This window comes from Sphaerodactylus townsendi, linkage group LG03, assembly GCF_021028975.2.
Source record: "Sphaerodactylus townsendi isolate TG3544 linkage group LG03, MPM_Stown_v2.3, whole genome shotgun sequence".
NCBI classification, from domain to species: Eukaryota; Metazoa; Chordata; class Lepidosauria; order Squamata; family Sphaerodactylidae; genus Sphaerodactylus; species Sphaerodactylus townsendi.
The window spans coordinates 143,369,573-143,383,990 of record NC_059427.1 but is presented as its reverse complement, the minus strand read 5'-3'; the positions used below and the strand labels follow the sequence as shown (position 1 = coordinate 143,383,990).

At 48.6% G+C, this 14,418-nt stretch overlaps 1 protein-coding gene across 6 annotated transcripts in view; it reads right to left on the bottom strand.

Annotated features, from left to right (window-relative positions):
- CC2D1A (coiled-coil and C2 domain containing 1A) overlaps window positions 1–14,418 on the bottom strand; it is a 73,201-nt gene that overhangs the window by 19,502 nt on the left and 39,281 nt on the right. For all 6 annotated transcript variants that reach the window (XM_048490574.1, XM_048490569.1, XM_048490570.1 and 3 more), the window contains 8 exons: window positions 13,752–13,882; window positions 11,985–12,057; window positions 10,624–10,742; window positions 9,426–9,564; window positions 7,824–7,996; window positions 6,072–6,194; window positions 2,888–2,946; window positions 1,365–1,481 (listed from right to left, as the gene is read on the bottom strand). In XM_048490574.1, coding sequence (XP_048346531.1) covers window positions 1,365–1,481; window positions 2,888–2,946; window positions 6,072–6,194; window positions 7,824–7,996; window positions 9,426–9,564; window positions 10,624–10,742; window positions 11,985–12,057; window positions 13,752–13,882 — 934 coding nt within the window. The remainder of the gene's footprint in view (window positions 1–1,364; window positions 1,482–2,887; window positions 2,947–6,071; window positions 6,195–7,823; window positions 7,997–9,425; window positions 9,565–10,623; window positions 10,743–11,984; window positions 12,058–13,751; window positions 13,883–14,418) is intronic.

Below are 14,418 nucleotides of genomic sequence, written 5' to 3'. Positions count from 1 at the left end.
GAAGAGAACCCAAGGGCCATCAAGGCCAACCTGCTGCAATGTAGGAACACACAATCAAAGCATTCCTGACATATGTTCACACAGCCTCTGTTTAAAAACCTCCAAAGGAGGAGACTCCACAACTCTTTGAGGCAGTGAATTCCACTGTCGAACAGCCCTGACAGTCAGGAAGTTCCTCCTAATGTTTAGGTGGAATCTCTTTTCATTCACCTTGAACCCATTACTCCGTGTCCTCGTCTCTGAGGCAGCAGAAAACAAGCTTGTTCCCTCTTCAACATGACATCCCTTCAAATATTTAAATATAGCTCTCATGTCCGTTCACCTCCCCCCCCCTTAACCTTTGCTTCTCCACACTAAACATCCCCAGCTCCCTAAGCCTCTCTTCATAGGGCATGGATTCCAGACCTTTGACCATTTTGGTTGCCCTCCTCTGGACCCAGCTTGTCAATATCCTTCTTAAATCGCGGTGCCCCGAACTGAACACAACACTCTAGGTGTGGTCTGACCAATGCAGAGTAGAGTGGTACAATTACTTCCCTCAATCTAGACACTATGCTCTTATTGATGCATCCCAGAATTGCATGGGCTTTCTGGGCTGCCACATCACACTGCGGGCTCAATAAAGCGGCTCAGTTTATTTCTGAAGGGTTCTGACGTATTCTTGGGCATAAAATTTCTCATTGGGTTCTGAATTCAACAATATCATACGGAATCGCTCTGTCTGATGTTGGTGCACGCACGCACGCGCGCGCACACACAAGATGTCCTTGCAAATTAAACAAAGCAAAGCTTTTTAAATTTGGTGGTGATGGGAGGGTGTCAGATATAAACACACGTGGGGAGTGGAGCATGTGCAGATCTGGCTATGGACCACCAGTTGATCATCCTTGGCATCTGAACACCCCTGACACAACACAGCAATGAGGGGTAAACCATGGGTCTGCACCCTGTGGCTCTCCAGATGTTCATGGACTACAATTCCCATCAGCCCCTACCAGCATGGCCAATTGGCATCCGAAGATAGTCCATGAACATCTGGAGAGCCACAGGTTGCAGACCCCTGCACTAAACTGACCATCTGTCCACCCAGCTGTTCCCAACGCTATACAGAAGTCTTTTTAGAGTTTACATGCCCAGACAGGTCTGTCTTTGCACAAAAAGCATCACTCCAAAGAACCGCCATGGGCTGAAACCACGAGAATCCGTGAATGAACCCTGGTTAGCCCCACCTTGTATTATTCTGAGAGAAGCTACTTGTCACAGGAAAGAGTTAAGAACCGTCTGACAAACGTCTATAAGGGATCAAACAAAAAGACACCGATATTTAGCAGGGTGGAAACTGCTCAAGTCAATGGTACACGCACTTCACCATGCTGAAGGTCCGCTGTTCGTAATGATATTTAGGCAGGGGGAATCCCTTGGCGTGGGCTTGCTTCAGGATCTCCATGTTTTTCTTGCAGTCCTCGGCCATCTTCTCAAACCTGAATGGGGGGAATCAGGACAGGCACTGTCAGGACCCTCTAATACATAGGTGTCAAACTCACGGCCCTCCAGATGTTATGGACTACATTTCCCATCATCCCCTGCCAGATGATGGGAACTGTAGTCCATAACATCTGGAGGGCCGCGAGTTTGACACCTGTGCTCTAATATCTTAGCCGGGCCCTGTCATTTAATTCAGGGTCATTTCCACAGAGCAGCCTTGAGAATTGTTTGCATTTAATCCAACCTGTACCGGTTTGTCTCTTATCTTGCTTTGTAAAAGTTCTACAACTGAAAATGGGGGTAGGGGGGTAGGTTTGGGGTGTCTGTTTCTCCCAGGTTCTCACTGCCTGAGGAATGTGTGCCTTCCCGCCCAAAGGGGGCGATGGAGAGGTGATGTGAGAATGACGTGTCTGTGGTGTGTGATCTAATGCTTTGCCTGTTTCAATGTATTCGGTTCTGGAACACTCTGGCTCCTTCCTCTGCAGAGGTCTCTGCTGCCGTTTATCAGTTGGAGCTAATCTATCCTAAATCAACGATAGGTAATGGAGTGATTGAATTGGAGACACCATAGGCATCATGTGACCCACGCCCCAGTTAGCGACTACTCTTCATGCTAACGGACAGACGATGCGGTGCATTACCAGGATAGCACCATTATTGAGCTGGCTACAGAAGTCTGCAACCAAGTCTCTAACTAGGTGCCCGTCACAACCCCAGACTTGTCCAATAAATGAATCTGTGCCTTGAGAGTAGAATATAAATCAACAGCTTCTCTAGGCTTGCAATTGTTAAATAACAATTCTACTCTCATAATACCGATTCACTTATTGGACAAGTCGGGTTGGATTCCCCGCTCTGCTATTTGAGCTGTGGAGGCTTATCAGGTGAACCAGATTAGCTTGTGCACTCCAACACATGCCAGCTGGGTGACCTTGGGCTAGTCACAGTTCTTTGGAGCTCTCTCAGCCCCTCCTACCTCACAGGGTGTTTGTTGTGGTGGGGGGAGGGAAAGGAGTTCGTAAGCCCCTTTGAGTCTCCTTACAGGAGAGAAAGGGGGGATATAAATCCAAACTTTTCTTCTTATTATTATTATCTAGGTCAGGGGGTCACAAGAAACTGCCTTCTACTGAGACAGACCCTCAACCCATCAAAGTACTGTCTACTCCGACTAGTGGCTGCTCTCCAGAGTCACAGGCAGACGTCTTTCACATCACCCACTGCCTTGCCCTTTTAACTGGAGATTTCAAGATGGACACCTGGGACCTTCTGCAAGCCAAACAGATGCTCGGCCACCCAGTCATGACCCTTCCCAATAGTCCCAAATAGGCAATGAGTGATTTCGAGTGCATTGTCAGCGCAGTCAGGAACGGAGATGCATTAGTACCGCGATTGGCAGCCTTACTTGGTTGTTTCCGTGATGTTGCCTAAATGGGTGAACTGCTTGGAGTAATTTGTGCACATCTGGAATTTAAAAAACAACAACAGAAGCCATGTGAGAAGCAGACAGGCACACAACAACCGCAGGTCTGCACCTTCCTAGCCAAAGTCCTGCAGTTTGAACACATGTTCCTCCCGCTTGATGAACTAGGATGGTGCACCAGACTCTGGGCTGCGCCTCTCAGGGAACCTAGAAGCCACTGGATCATATTTGACTGAGGACCCTGAGAGGGGCAGGGATCCCAAACTATCCTTGCAGCAATCCTCTGACCAAAAGAGCAACCCGCTTCATCTAAACTGTCACAGCCTCCCAATAACCAGAATCAGAGTTGCAGGAATTAGGTTTATTTCATTAGAGTACAAACAGGTGCACTCCAACAGGGTTTCTGCAGAATCCAGCATTCACATACAAAACAGCCGTCCAAATCCCCTGCTAAGGACCCCTCCCCCTAACAGTCATCCCCAAAAGAGAAAGCCTTCTCAGGCTACACAGATCTCCTAAGGTCAGAGCGCTGATAAGGAAGAAGAAGAAGAGTTGGATTTATATCCCCCCTTTCTCTCTTGTAGGAGACTCAAAGGGGCGTACAAAATCCTTGCCCTTCCCCCCCCCACAACAAACACCCTGCGAGGTAGGTGGGGCTGAGAGAGCTCAGAAGAACTGTGACTAGCCCAAGGTCACCCAGCTGGTGTGTGTTGGAGTGTACAGGCTAATCTGAATTCCCCAGATAAGCCTCCACAGCTCAGGCGGCAAAGCAGGGAATCAAACCCGCTTCCTCCAGATTAGAGTATGCCTGCTCTTAACCACTACGTCACTGCTGTTCCATGTGGGAATATGTGAATGGGAAATGTTTGAATGTTTGGTGATATAAACTGGTTGCAAAAGGCAGGGCGCCAGTTCTAGCTTCCTGCAGCCTAGGTCAGTGGTGGCGAACCTATGGCACAGGTGCTGGAGGTGGCACACAGAGTCCTCTCTGTGGGCACGTGCGCACAGAGTTTGTTATGTGGGGGGGAAATCCCCCCCCCCACACACACACATACATCTAGGCTGGCCTGGGCCGCTGGACTTGATTTGCATGCACCTCAGCGAACAGGGAGGACTCAGCTGGCGGGTCTGGTGCCTGTGCTCTAGGTGGCTGCTGCCTGGGGGGTGGGCAGAGATGCTAGAGAGGCGCACGTGGAACTTGCTGGAGGCTACAGCAGGCTGGCCCCTGCTCAAGGGGGTTATTCAGGTTAAATGGCTGCGTTGGCACTTTGTGATAAATAAGTGGGTTTTGGGTTGCAATTTGGGCACTCGGTCTCGAAAAGGTTCACCATCACTGGCCTAGGTCTTGACACAGTTCAATAAAGCTAATAAAGGTAACAGAGCCTTACACACTGCTCTGCTCCACTCCAGCTTCAGCCAATACTGAGCTACCTGAAGGCACCTCCATCCTCTCACTAGTTCTACATAGTCCAGTGGTGGCGAACCTTTGGCACTCCAGATGTTATGGACTACAATTCCCATCAGCCCCTTCCAGCATGGCCAATTGGCCATGTTGGAAGGGGCTGATGGGAATTGTAGTCCATAACATCTGGAGTGCCAAATGTTCGCCACCACTGACATAGTCCATCACTGCATTCTTCCTTCCAGGATTGGAGCAGACTGCGACAGGGACAGAGAAGAAGGGAAAGTATAGGGAAAGGAGGGAGAGCAGAGGGTTTTGTTCCTCTCGCTGACATGCCCATTTTGATGGTGCCATTTAAAAAAAAAAGACTCCCACTCCTTCACTTTAAACCTAAATGTGGTGGGCCTGGGAAATGAAGCTGCTGTCACTATACACCAGCGTGGTGCAATGGTTAAGAGCAGGTGGATTCTAATCTGGAGAACCAGGTTTGATTCCCCACTCCTCCACCTGAGTAGCGGAGGCTGATCTGATGAACCAGATGTGTTTCCGCACTCCAACATTCCTGCTGGGTGACCTTGGGCCAGTCACAGTTCTCTCCGGACTCTCTCAGCCCCACCTGTCTCACAAGGTGTCTGTGGCGGGGAGAGGAAGGGGAAGGAGCTTCTAAGTCACCTTGAGTTTCCTTACAGGAGAGAAAGGTGGGATATAAATCCAAACTCTTCTTTGTCTCTGCCCCAGAGACCCCTTCTGAAAACCTCTAATCCAGTCTGTTGGAAGTCACAAGCAGAGGATGAGGGGTGTGACTGCTTTCCGGTTATTCCTTCCTGCTCCTGGCAAGCAATCGTTTATGTTTCACCAGAGAAGGAACAACTGCAATCCAAGCTGAGTGCAGAAGGTAGTGGTGTTGGGTCTGCAGTGGAACAGCCAACTGAGTCCAATAACAGCTTAGAGCAGGGATCTGCAACCTGCGGCTCTCCAGATGTTCATGGACTGCAATTCCCATCAGCCCCTGCCACCATGGCCAATTGGGATTTGTAGTCCATGAACATCAGGAGAGCCGCAGGTTGCAGACCCCTGGCTTAGAGACCGATAGAAGTTTGGAGGTGTGAGCTTTCAAAAGTCCCTTGGTCTGACTGGAGGTTTAGTGTCTGATGAAGGGAGCGTTGACTTTCGAAAATGTATACCTTGAAAATCCTGCTGGTCTCTGAAGGTGCTACTGGACTCAAATCTGGCAGCCCAAAACTGCTCCCCTTCACATCGGCAGGCCTCCTCCTGCAAGATTGTTTTCACGATTCACAGCTCCTCCTCCCCGCAAACCCGGCATCATCTTCATAGTCTGCCCCTGTTACTGTATCAGAAGCCACACCTGACTGTGAAAAGGATCTTTCATCTCCAGATGGAGAACAGGAAAGCCTATGCAAATGTACCAGAGTACAACGTCAAAGGCCTAAATCACCTCGTGGCGGGAACAGAGTTTTCCTGAGCCATGACAGACAAAGGCTGAGAGATTCCACCTCGGGACTTGGCCAGAGAACCATCTCTGGGCCATGGGCTCCCGAGATAAAGACAAAAGGAATAAAAAAAGGAATGTGTTCAGCTGAGAAATCTCTGTAACTGAAGTTTATTTTCATTTCTTTGTTTTGAATCTTTCAATAAAACCTTGAGAACTCAGCCGGTGTGGAGTTTTGGAGAAGAACCCAGATCCTACAGAAACAAGCGGGGCTATCCCAGGCTTGGTTTTGTCACAGCCCCCAACCTGCTAACCTCATACTGCTGCCTCATCAGTTTGACCAGCTCAGTGTACTGGGTGGCCGTCTCCGGAGAGATGTTGACTCCGCGGCGCTGCACAAGCGTGAAATCTTCCTTGTTCATGGGGGCTTGAGGCACCTGAAGGGAGAAGGAAACGAGTCAAGAAGCAAAATCCTCCCTAGTCAGCTGTGTAACCTACTTTGCTTCCATGGCAAAACTCAGACGTTATTGTATTGTCAAAGGCTTTCATGGCCGGAATCACTAGGGTGTTGTGGGTTTTTCAGGCTGTATGGCCGTGTTCCAGTAGCCTTTTCTCCTGATGTTTCGCCTGCATCTGTGGCTGGCATCTTACATATGCTAAAATGGGTGGATTCCACTCAACACATGCAAAGCGCACCTGCTAATTGCACCCTTTACACTTGCTAACCAATGCAGATGGTTCTTTCTCCCACCCTGGACATTCCACAGGTATATGTCCTCCACTTGCTTGACTACCATCAGATCCTCTGAAGATGACAGCCACAGATGCAGGCGAAACGTCAGGAGACAATGCTGCTGGAACATGGCCATGCAACCCAGAAAACCCACAATACCTCAGAAGTTATTGTCATTGGAAGAGAGTTTCAGAGGGCAGACAGCGCTGGCCAAATATCCCTGCAAAAATTTGAGATGGGACCCAGTGGGACAATCTGTGTGTGTGTGTGTGGGGGGGGATTAAAACAGCCAACGTTAGCCCAAAGCTCTGATAGTTTATCCTGCCTGCTGACTGTACCAGTCGCAGTGGCTCAGCAGAGAGGTTACTTCACGCTCATGGTTAAAGAAGCTCTATTATGGCCAATTGGGTTGGTTGGTTGGTGGGCGGGAAGCTCAATGCATGGCACAATTGGCCCCATATGTCCCACGTCGGTCTCTGCGCTCGGCAGAGGCCAATTTACTGGAGATCCCCGCCCCCTCTATGATGCGGCTGGCCTCCACGAGGGCCAGGGCTTTTATGGCCCTGGCCCCTGCCTGGTGGAATGCTCTTACTCCAGCTGTCCAGGCCCTGCGGGACCTACACGAGTTCCGCAGGACCTGTAAGACTGAGTTATTCTGCCAGGCTTTTGGGGAGGCCGGCTGCTGATAGGTGCCCATTAACAACTGAGATCCGCTGTTCCCCTCTCAGAGGAACTAGAGGAGTTAAGGGTTGTACGCCATCTGTTTTAAATGATTATGATCTGTAGCGCTGCATTTTAACTGATATTAATTTTTAGCATTTTATCTTATTTATCCACTTGTTTGTATTTATGTTGTAAACCGCCCTGAGCCCTCCGGGGGAGGGCAATATAAAAGTGGAACGAATAAATAAAAATAAATAAATAAATATTATGACGTCTGTATTAACATGGTTACAGCCCTCCAGAAGCCACTGCACTGCGAAGATGGGAGCGAATGGATGAATTGGAGCACCCGGCAGATCACGGAGGAAAGCAGCTGCGCCACTCTGAACAACAGCTTGCTTGGGTGGTTGGTTGGTGGGCGGGAAGCTCAATGCATGGCACGAAGCAGCAATCAGCCAAAGCTTTGAACTATCTCTGCTTATGTCGCTGAAATCTGTGCAGGTGGCTTTGCAAGCAAACTCTACTCTCCAGGCCAAATCTGGATCAGCCTCCCGAATCTACGTCACCCTTGAACCGTACTCTTGTGTGTGATCTGGGGAGATCCGAGCAACTGGGGCGCCTGCAGTTTTCCTATTCCAGTTCAAGGCCCCCTGCAGGGATGGCTCCTTGCCTTAGTGATGTCGACAGGGAGCCCGTTCTGCGATGCCTCGATCATCGGATCCAAACCCTTGGCCTGGCGGAGGAACAGCTTGGCCCCTTCGATGTCGTTCTGCTGCTTCGCTCGCAGAGCTGCCTGCAGCAGCTGCTTCTTCCGGCTCTCCAGGAAGGCCAACTGCTGCTGAGCTGTCGGGAGGAAAGGAAAGGAGGAGGGAACTCATTGCACAGAGCTCCTTGGGCACAGACAACAAGGAGGTTCCCAACTGAGCGAAGGAAGAGAACCCTGCATTTGAGGTGCCGTTCGCCCTTTCCACAAACTGGCATCCTTGGCAGCGCAGGTCACCAAAATGGCCCAGACTGCTTTTTACCATCTTCGCCAGGCTCAACAGTTGGCCCCTGTATCTGTCCTGTTCTGACCTGGCCACAGTAATCCATGCAATGGTCACCTCCAGATTAGACTATTGTAACTCGGTCTACGCAGGCCTGCCCTTGAATCTAATCCGGAAATTAAAACTTGCTCAACATGCAGCCGCTGGGCTCCTGGCTGGAGTTTCTAGCAGCAACCACAAAACACTTGTCCTGTACCACCTTCATTGGCTGCCTATCGAGTTCCGGGTCATTTTCAAGGTATTGTTTTTGACCTTTAACGCTGTTGGCGGTCTTGGACCCACATACCACAGCCTTTCCCCGTACTGCCCAATCAGGTCCCTCCGTTCTTCAAAGGAGAACCTCCTGGTAATCCCCAGCCCGAAGAATGCCCAGCTGGCCTCAACGAGGGCCAGGAATGGGCTCCCGAGCAAGACCAGGGCCCTGTGGGATCTGAGTTCTTTCTGCCGGGCCTGCAAAGCGGAGCTCTTCCACGGGACATTTTCTAGAGGCCGGTCGGGCTAACATCTATTAACATCTATTATTATTGGCCTCCCGGGGGGATGGTAGGGGTTAAGTCACCATCATGAATGACTGCCGAATTTGCTGTATTGTCGAATTTAAATATTTACTGCTATTTTAACTGTACTCTGTTTTATCTGTTGTATTGCTGCCTGGATCCCTCTGGGGATGGCTGGGGTGGGTGGGTGGGTGGGTATGTATGTATGTATGTATGTATGTATCAATCAATCAATCAATCAATCAATCAATCAATCAATCAATCAATCAATCAGCACACACTGAGATGGGGCAGGAGTCAAGACCTAGGGTTTCTGGGGACTGTGCACAGCCAGTGTGGTGGAGTGGTTAGATGGCTGGACTAGGATCTAGGAGATCTGGGTTCAAATCCCCACTCTGGGTTCAAATCCCCACGTGGAAGCTTGCTGAGTGACCTGGGGTCGGGCACACACTCTCAGCCTAACCTACCTTACAGGGTGGTGGTTGTGTGGATAAAATGGAGGGGAACGATGTAGGATGTTTTGGGTTCCCACTAGTGCAGAGGTCTGCAACCTGCGGCTCTCCAGTTGTTCATGGACTACAATTCCCATCAGCTAATTGGCCATGGTGGCAGGGTAGCTCATGAACATCTGGAGAGCTGCAGGCTGCAGACCCCTGCACTAGGGAGTAAGGCAGGATATTTTAAAATAAGCTGGCACAAAAGCAATCTATGAATGCAGTACCGGAGTACCTTTTGTGACGGTCTTGGAGGGCGTCTTTGCAGATGCGGCCGCCTTTGGCGCTGTGGGTGGAGCTCGTGAGCATGGCTGGAGTGGCAGCTTAGGTTGCGGTGGGCTTGCTGGTTTGGACGATGCAGGGCAGTGGTCAAGCTGTCAACAGAGAAGAGAGGGGCTTGTCAAGATGCATCGCAACGCCAGCTACTCAAAGCACACTGCACAAGAAACCAGGGCTAGAGATCCCAAAGCTACCGTGAACCCGGCAACTGGTCCGAAAATAACGATCGCAAACTAACTCTGCTGTCAGTAAGGATGCTCAATATATACAATGCACTGGCAAGGAAAGATCTCGACTGGGTAGCACACTTTTTGGCTCTGCTAGTTTTTTCCTGCTTCTTGCAAACAACCTAAGAAGCTAGGTGCAATGTCTTACCCTCTGCTGTGAGACAAGGAAGAGGTAGCCAATATCCTGCATCATGAAATACTTTGTGTTCGCAGGTTAAACAGTGAGGAATCTATATACCATGACTTGTTGCACTGCTTTCTATATGAGACAGCTCAATCAATGCTTCTGCTACCTCTCTTGACCGCTTCTGAAGGCTGGACTGATCATCAAAATCATTGTTTCTTCTGATTAATTATTTGGGCACAGCTTTAGAGCAAATAGCTAGGTTTCTTAGAATTGTTATAAGTAAGCGCTCCTAATCCATTTTTGCCTGGTCGCTGTAAGTTCATGTTTGATTACTGTAGTGTGCACGTTCTCTTTTAAGAACACAAGAAAGAGCCTGCTGGATCAGCCCAGAGTCCATCTAGTCCAGCACTCTGCTACTCGCAGTGGCCTGCCAGATGCCTTTGGGAGCTCACAGGCAGGATGGGAAAAGCAATGGCCTTCTGCTGCTGCTGCTTCCGAGCACCTGGTCTGTTAAGGCATTTGCAATCTCAGATCAAAGAGGATCAAGATTGGTAGCCATAGATCGACTTCTCCTCCATAAGTCTGTCCAAGCCCCTTTAAAAGCTATCCAGGTTAGTGGCCAACACCATCTCCTGTGGCAGCATATTCCATTTGCATTTGAATGTATGCCATTAAAGGTTATTTGAATGTATGCCATTAAAGGTTCTTGACTTGACTCACAGTGCTCAGTCATTTCCGATTTACATTCAAAGCTTCCCCCAGAACCCTTGGAATCTGGAATCCTAAAACAGCACTCCCACCTTTTTTGACTCCTCAGCGTCTTCTCCCTCCTCGCTGGCCAGCTTCATGGCAGTTTCGAGGATCCCTACAAAGCTCTGGTCTCCTGGTGAAGCTTCCAACCCTTGGATTGGAGGGAAACCTGCCGAAAGAAACAAAAAACTTTAAAAAAAGGAACAGTGTGGCAAGAGGCCCTGACATGCCTTGCCCAGTCCTCTTTATGGTGACAAAAGGACCAAATGTATTAAAGAACTTCTCCGGATTGTGGGGGATGCTGACAACACTGGGGAATTGATTTGTCTATTGTCTGATGGCGATCCATACATTTTCAGCCGAGTAACTCTTTCTGCTCACACCACAAGAAGAATCAGGCTACTTATGGTGTAATGATGAGGTGTTTCATTATCTGACAGGGATATTTGTGTCAGTACTAATTAAGATCACTTTAGCATTATTGGTACACACAGGATGTTTTTTGGGTCAGTTTTAATTTTACTATGGTTGTGTATGAGGAGACTGTGAAGGCCGATGGCAGTTGGGAGCTGCTGATATACAGCAGGGTTATATTTAGGGGTACCAGCTCCAGGCTGGTTAACTACTGGAGATCTGGGGGTGGAATCTGGGCAAGGTAGAGTTTGGAGAGGGGGCAGATAAGCCGCCATTTTCTCCAAAGGATCTCTGTCGTCTGGAAATCCGCTGTGATTCCAGGAGGTCTCCAGGTCCCACCTGGAGGTTGGCAACTCTTGCATGGCCTGCTTTTGAGAGAGCCATTCAATGCCTGTGTCAAATTGGGTCTGTCATGATATATTTAAAAAAATAAAGGTTCACAAAAGGTTCATCTTCTAGTCAGCAGAAGTTTGCCCAACAAAGAGGCCGGAGACAGTCAGTGCAGGGCAAAGAGGCTACAGTTAACCTTTAACATGATTGGTGAGTTCAACTGTGGCTCTAGACCAATGAGAGGCTGCTGCCGGGGCGGGGGAAAAGTATCCTTGTTGGATGTATAAGATGCAATGCATTGTATATGCTAAGTTCTGAATCAGAGTCTGAGTTGAGTGTTCAGTGAGTGTTCAACTTTGTTCTTGCTGAAGGGTTCTGTATAGCTTCATAGTCTTGTATAGCATAGACTTGTGTAACTCTGATTTAAACCCTGCTGATAGGGTCTTTGTGACATGAAGATGACTCAGCATTCGTGGCAGTGTTATACCTGATTCTCTATACTTCTCTAAGAGAAAAAGAAAGGATGCGTACCAAAACATCAGCTGCCCCCTCCTCGTTCCATCACCTGTGCCTGCTTCTCCTAGTGGAACTGGGGCCAGGAAGGTTGTGGAAGAACCCCAAAGCAATCCCCCCCCCAACCTGCAAAACAATGCTAGCGATCAAATACCTGGTGGAACAGGTAGGTCAGCTAACTCCACAGGTTTCCCTGCCTTGTGAGCTCTGATGGCTTCTTGGTATTGCTGAAAGAGAAACAGTTGTGATCTGAGGACACTTTCTTCGTGAAACAGGACTCAGCAACACCAAAGTTCTTTGGCTAATCATGGCTGTGAATGTAGGTCTTCCCTGGAACTTTATTAAGCAAAGCAGTTATGAGCACTGATTGTTTGCAGAGTACAAAGTGCCAGGGCTATGAGAGGCAACAACATGATTTTCGGTCTGGGGTCTCTGCAGTCCACCGCAGCTCCTTGCTTCTGGAGTCACAGCAGAAACCCAAGACAAAAGAGACTAAAATCATGCCAAGCAGAAATCAAAATTCAGTCTCTCTTGCCTTGAATTTGGATCTTTTTTGCATTTTGTTTCATTTTCTGCTACTCTTTAATGCCATTTGGGCTTTAACACTTTCATCTTCAGGTGTTGTAGAGTTTTAAAAGATCCGTTTTAAAGGAAACATTGTACATGCTGCTAACAGTGGCTTTGGAGGTACTATACTGGGAAAGTACAAGGAGAGGGAAAGAGCTGTGAAGCCAAACAATTCTGATCTCAGCCTTTGCTGAACCAGCAATACCAAGTTACCGTTTGCACTGTCTCTCTGCCCCACTGTGCCCCGATAGGTCAGGAAAGCAGATTCCCTAAGTTACAGCAGGATATAACCTCTCATCTGGCCTTACTGGAATACTGGTTGCTGCTCAGTGACAGATTTCAAGTACTGTATGGATGCTTTTCAGGGACATTTCTGTTTTCATTCAAGACCAGTTCGGCTCAAACCTAGATCTCAATAAGAACACAGGCTGAAATTACTCTTCCCATACAGAGTTGAAAATGGAGGAAGGAGAATGGAAGAGAACAGTAACCACGCAGCTTTCTTCAAGCCCAACCATATTTCTAAAGGGATATATTTGATGCCTATTTTTGCTATGCATCTCAAACAGTGAATGTTGAGAAGACTACAGCAAATTAATCAGTTTTCATTTAACCAGTCTCCATCTTCAAAAAGTCTGAATACACTAAGATTCTGTTTTCAGAGGATCTGTGGCAGAAGAGATAGATTTGAATCCAGTAGAACCCAAGAGATCCACAAGATTTACATCTTAGCTTTGACTTTCAAAACCTTATACTTTAAAATTTTTGTTGGGTCTCTCGGGGGCAGCAGAACACAAATCTAGCTATTAGAATCTAGCATGCATGCAGTGAACAAATCTAATGAGACTATCAGAATTTTTGCCAGAGAGGCAACAGAACAAGGCAAACTATTCCAGTAGCTGATACGATGTATTATTTTAGAAGAAGAGTTTGGATTTATATCCCACCTTCTTCTCCTGTAAGGAGACTCAAGGTGGTTTACAAGCTCCTTTCCCTTCCTCTCCCCACAACAGACACCTTGTGAGGCAGGTGGGGCTGAGAGAGTTCAGAGAGAACTGTGACTAGCTCAAGGTCACCCAGCAGGAATGAAGGAGTGCAGAAACACATCTGGTTCACCAGATAGGCCTCTGCAACTCAGGTGGAGGAGTGGGGAATCAAACTCGGTTTTCCAGATTAGAATCCACCTGCTCTTAACCACTACACCGTTGTCAGCCCTGAAGCTGGGTTTGAGGGGGAAAGGGTCAGGGAAGTAAATGTTAATCAGGTTTGCACCCAACAGCCCCAGATGCAGAACATTTCAGCAGGGAAACTGACAAAAAAATTGGAGGAAACAGGGATTTCTGGTTCGGCTTACCTTCACAATCCGCTCGTGCATTCTGGCCTTCCTCTCGTCCCCCTTGCTCTTGGCCTGAGCTGCTGCGGTCTTGTACCTCTCCATCCTCTGCTGCAGCGCCTCCATCAGATCTCGAGGGGGTGGGGGCATATCTGGAATAAAAAGGAAGCCATTTCTCTGCGTCCAGCTCCACAAGGCACCCTAAGCCAGAGGTAGAAACAAGAGGAGGAACGGACCTGGAGAGCTCTAGATGGCGTGGGGCCAGCATACCTGAAGGACCACCTGCTGCCATATGAATCTACCCAACCTGTCTGATCTTCAGGGGCCTTCCTTCAGGTGCCCCACCTTCTGAGCTAAGAAAGGGAGCACTCTGAGAAACGGCCTTTGACATGATGGACCCCCCCCCCCCCCCCCGAACAATAGTTTGTCCCCTCTATCATTATATTTTCTGTTTTGTTTCTTTTTCCCTTCCTTCCTGATTATGTGTCTACTTACTTCGTTTTTACCCTGGCTTCCATCCCAATGGAGTCTCAAAGAGGGTTACATTGACCTCCCCTTCGTTTTATCCTCACAACAGCCCTGAGAAGTAACAGGACCAAGGTCACTTGGTGAACTCTCAAGGCAAATGGGGATTCAATCCTTGTCCAAAGCTCTAACCACTACATCATATTGGCTCTCAGTATTTGTG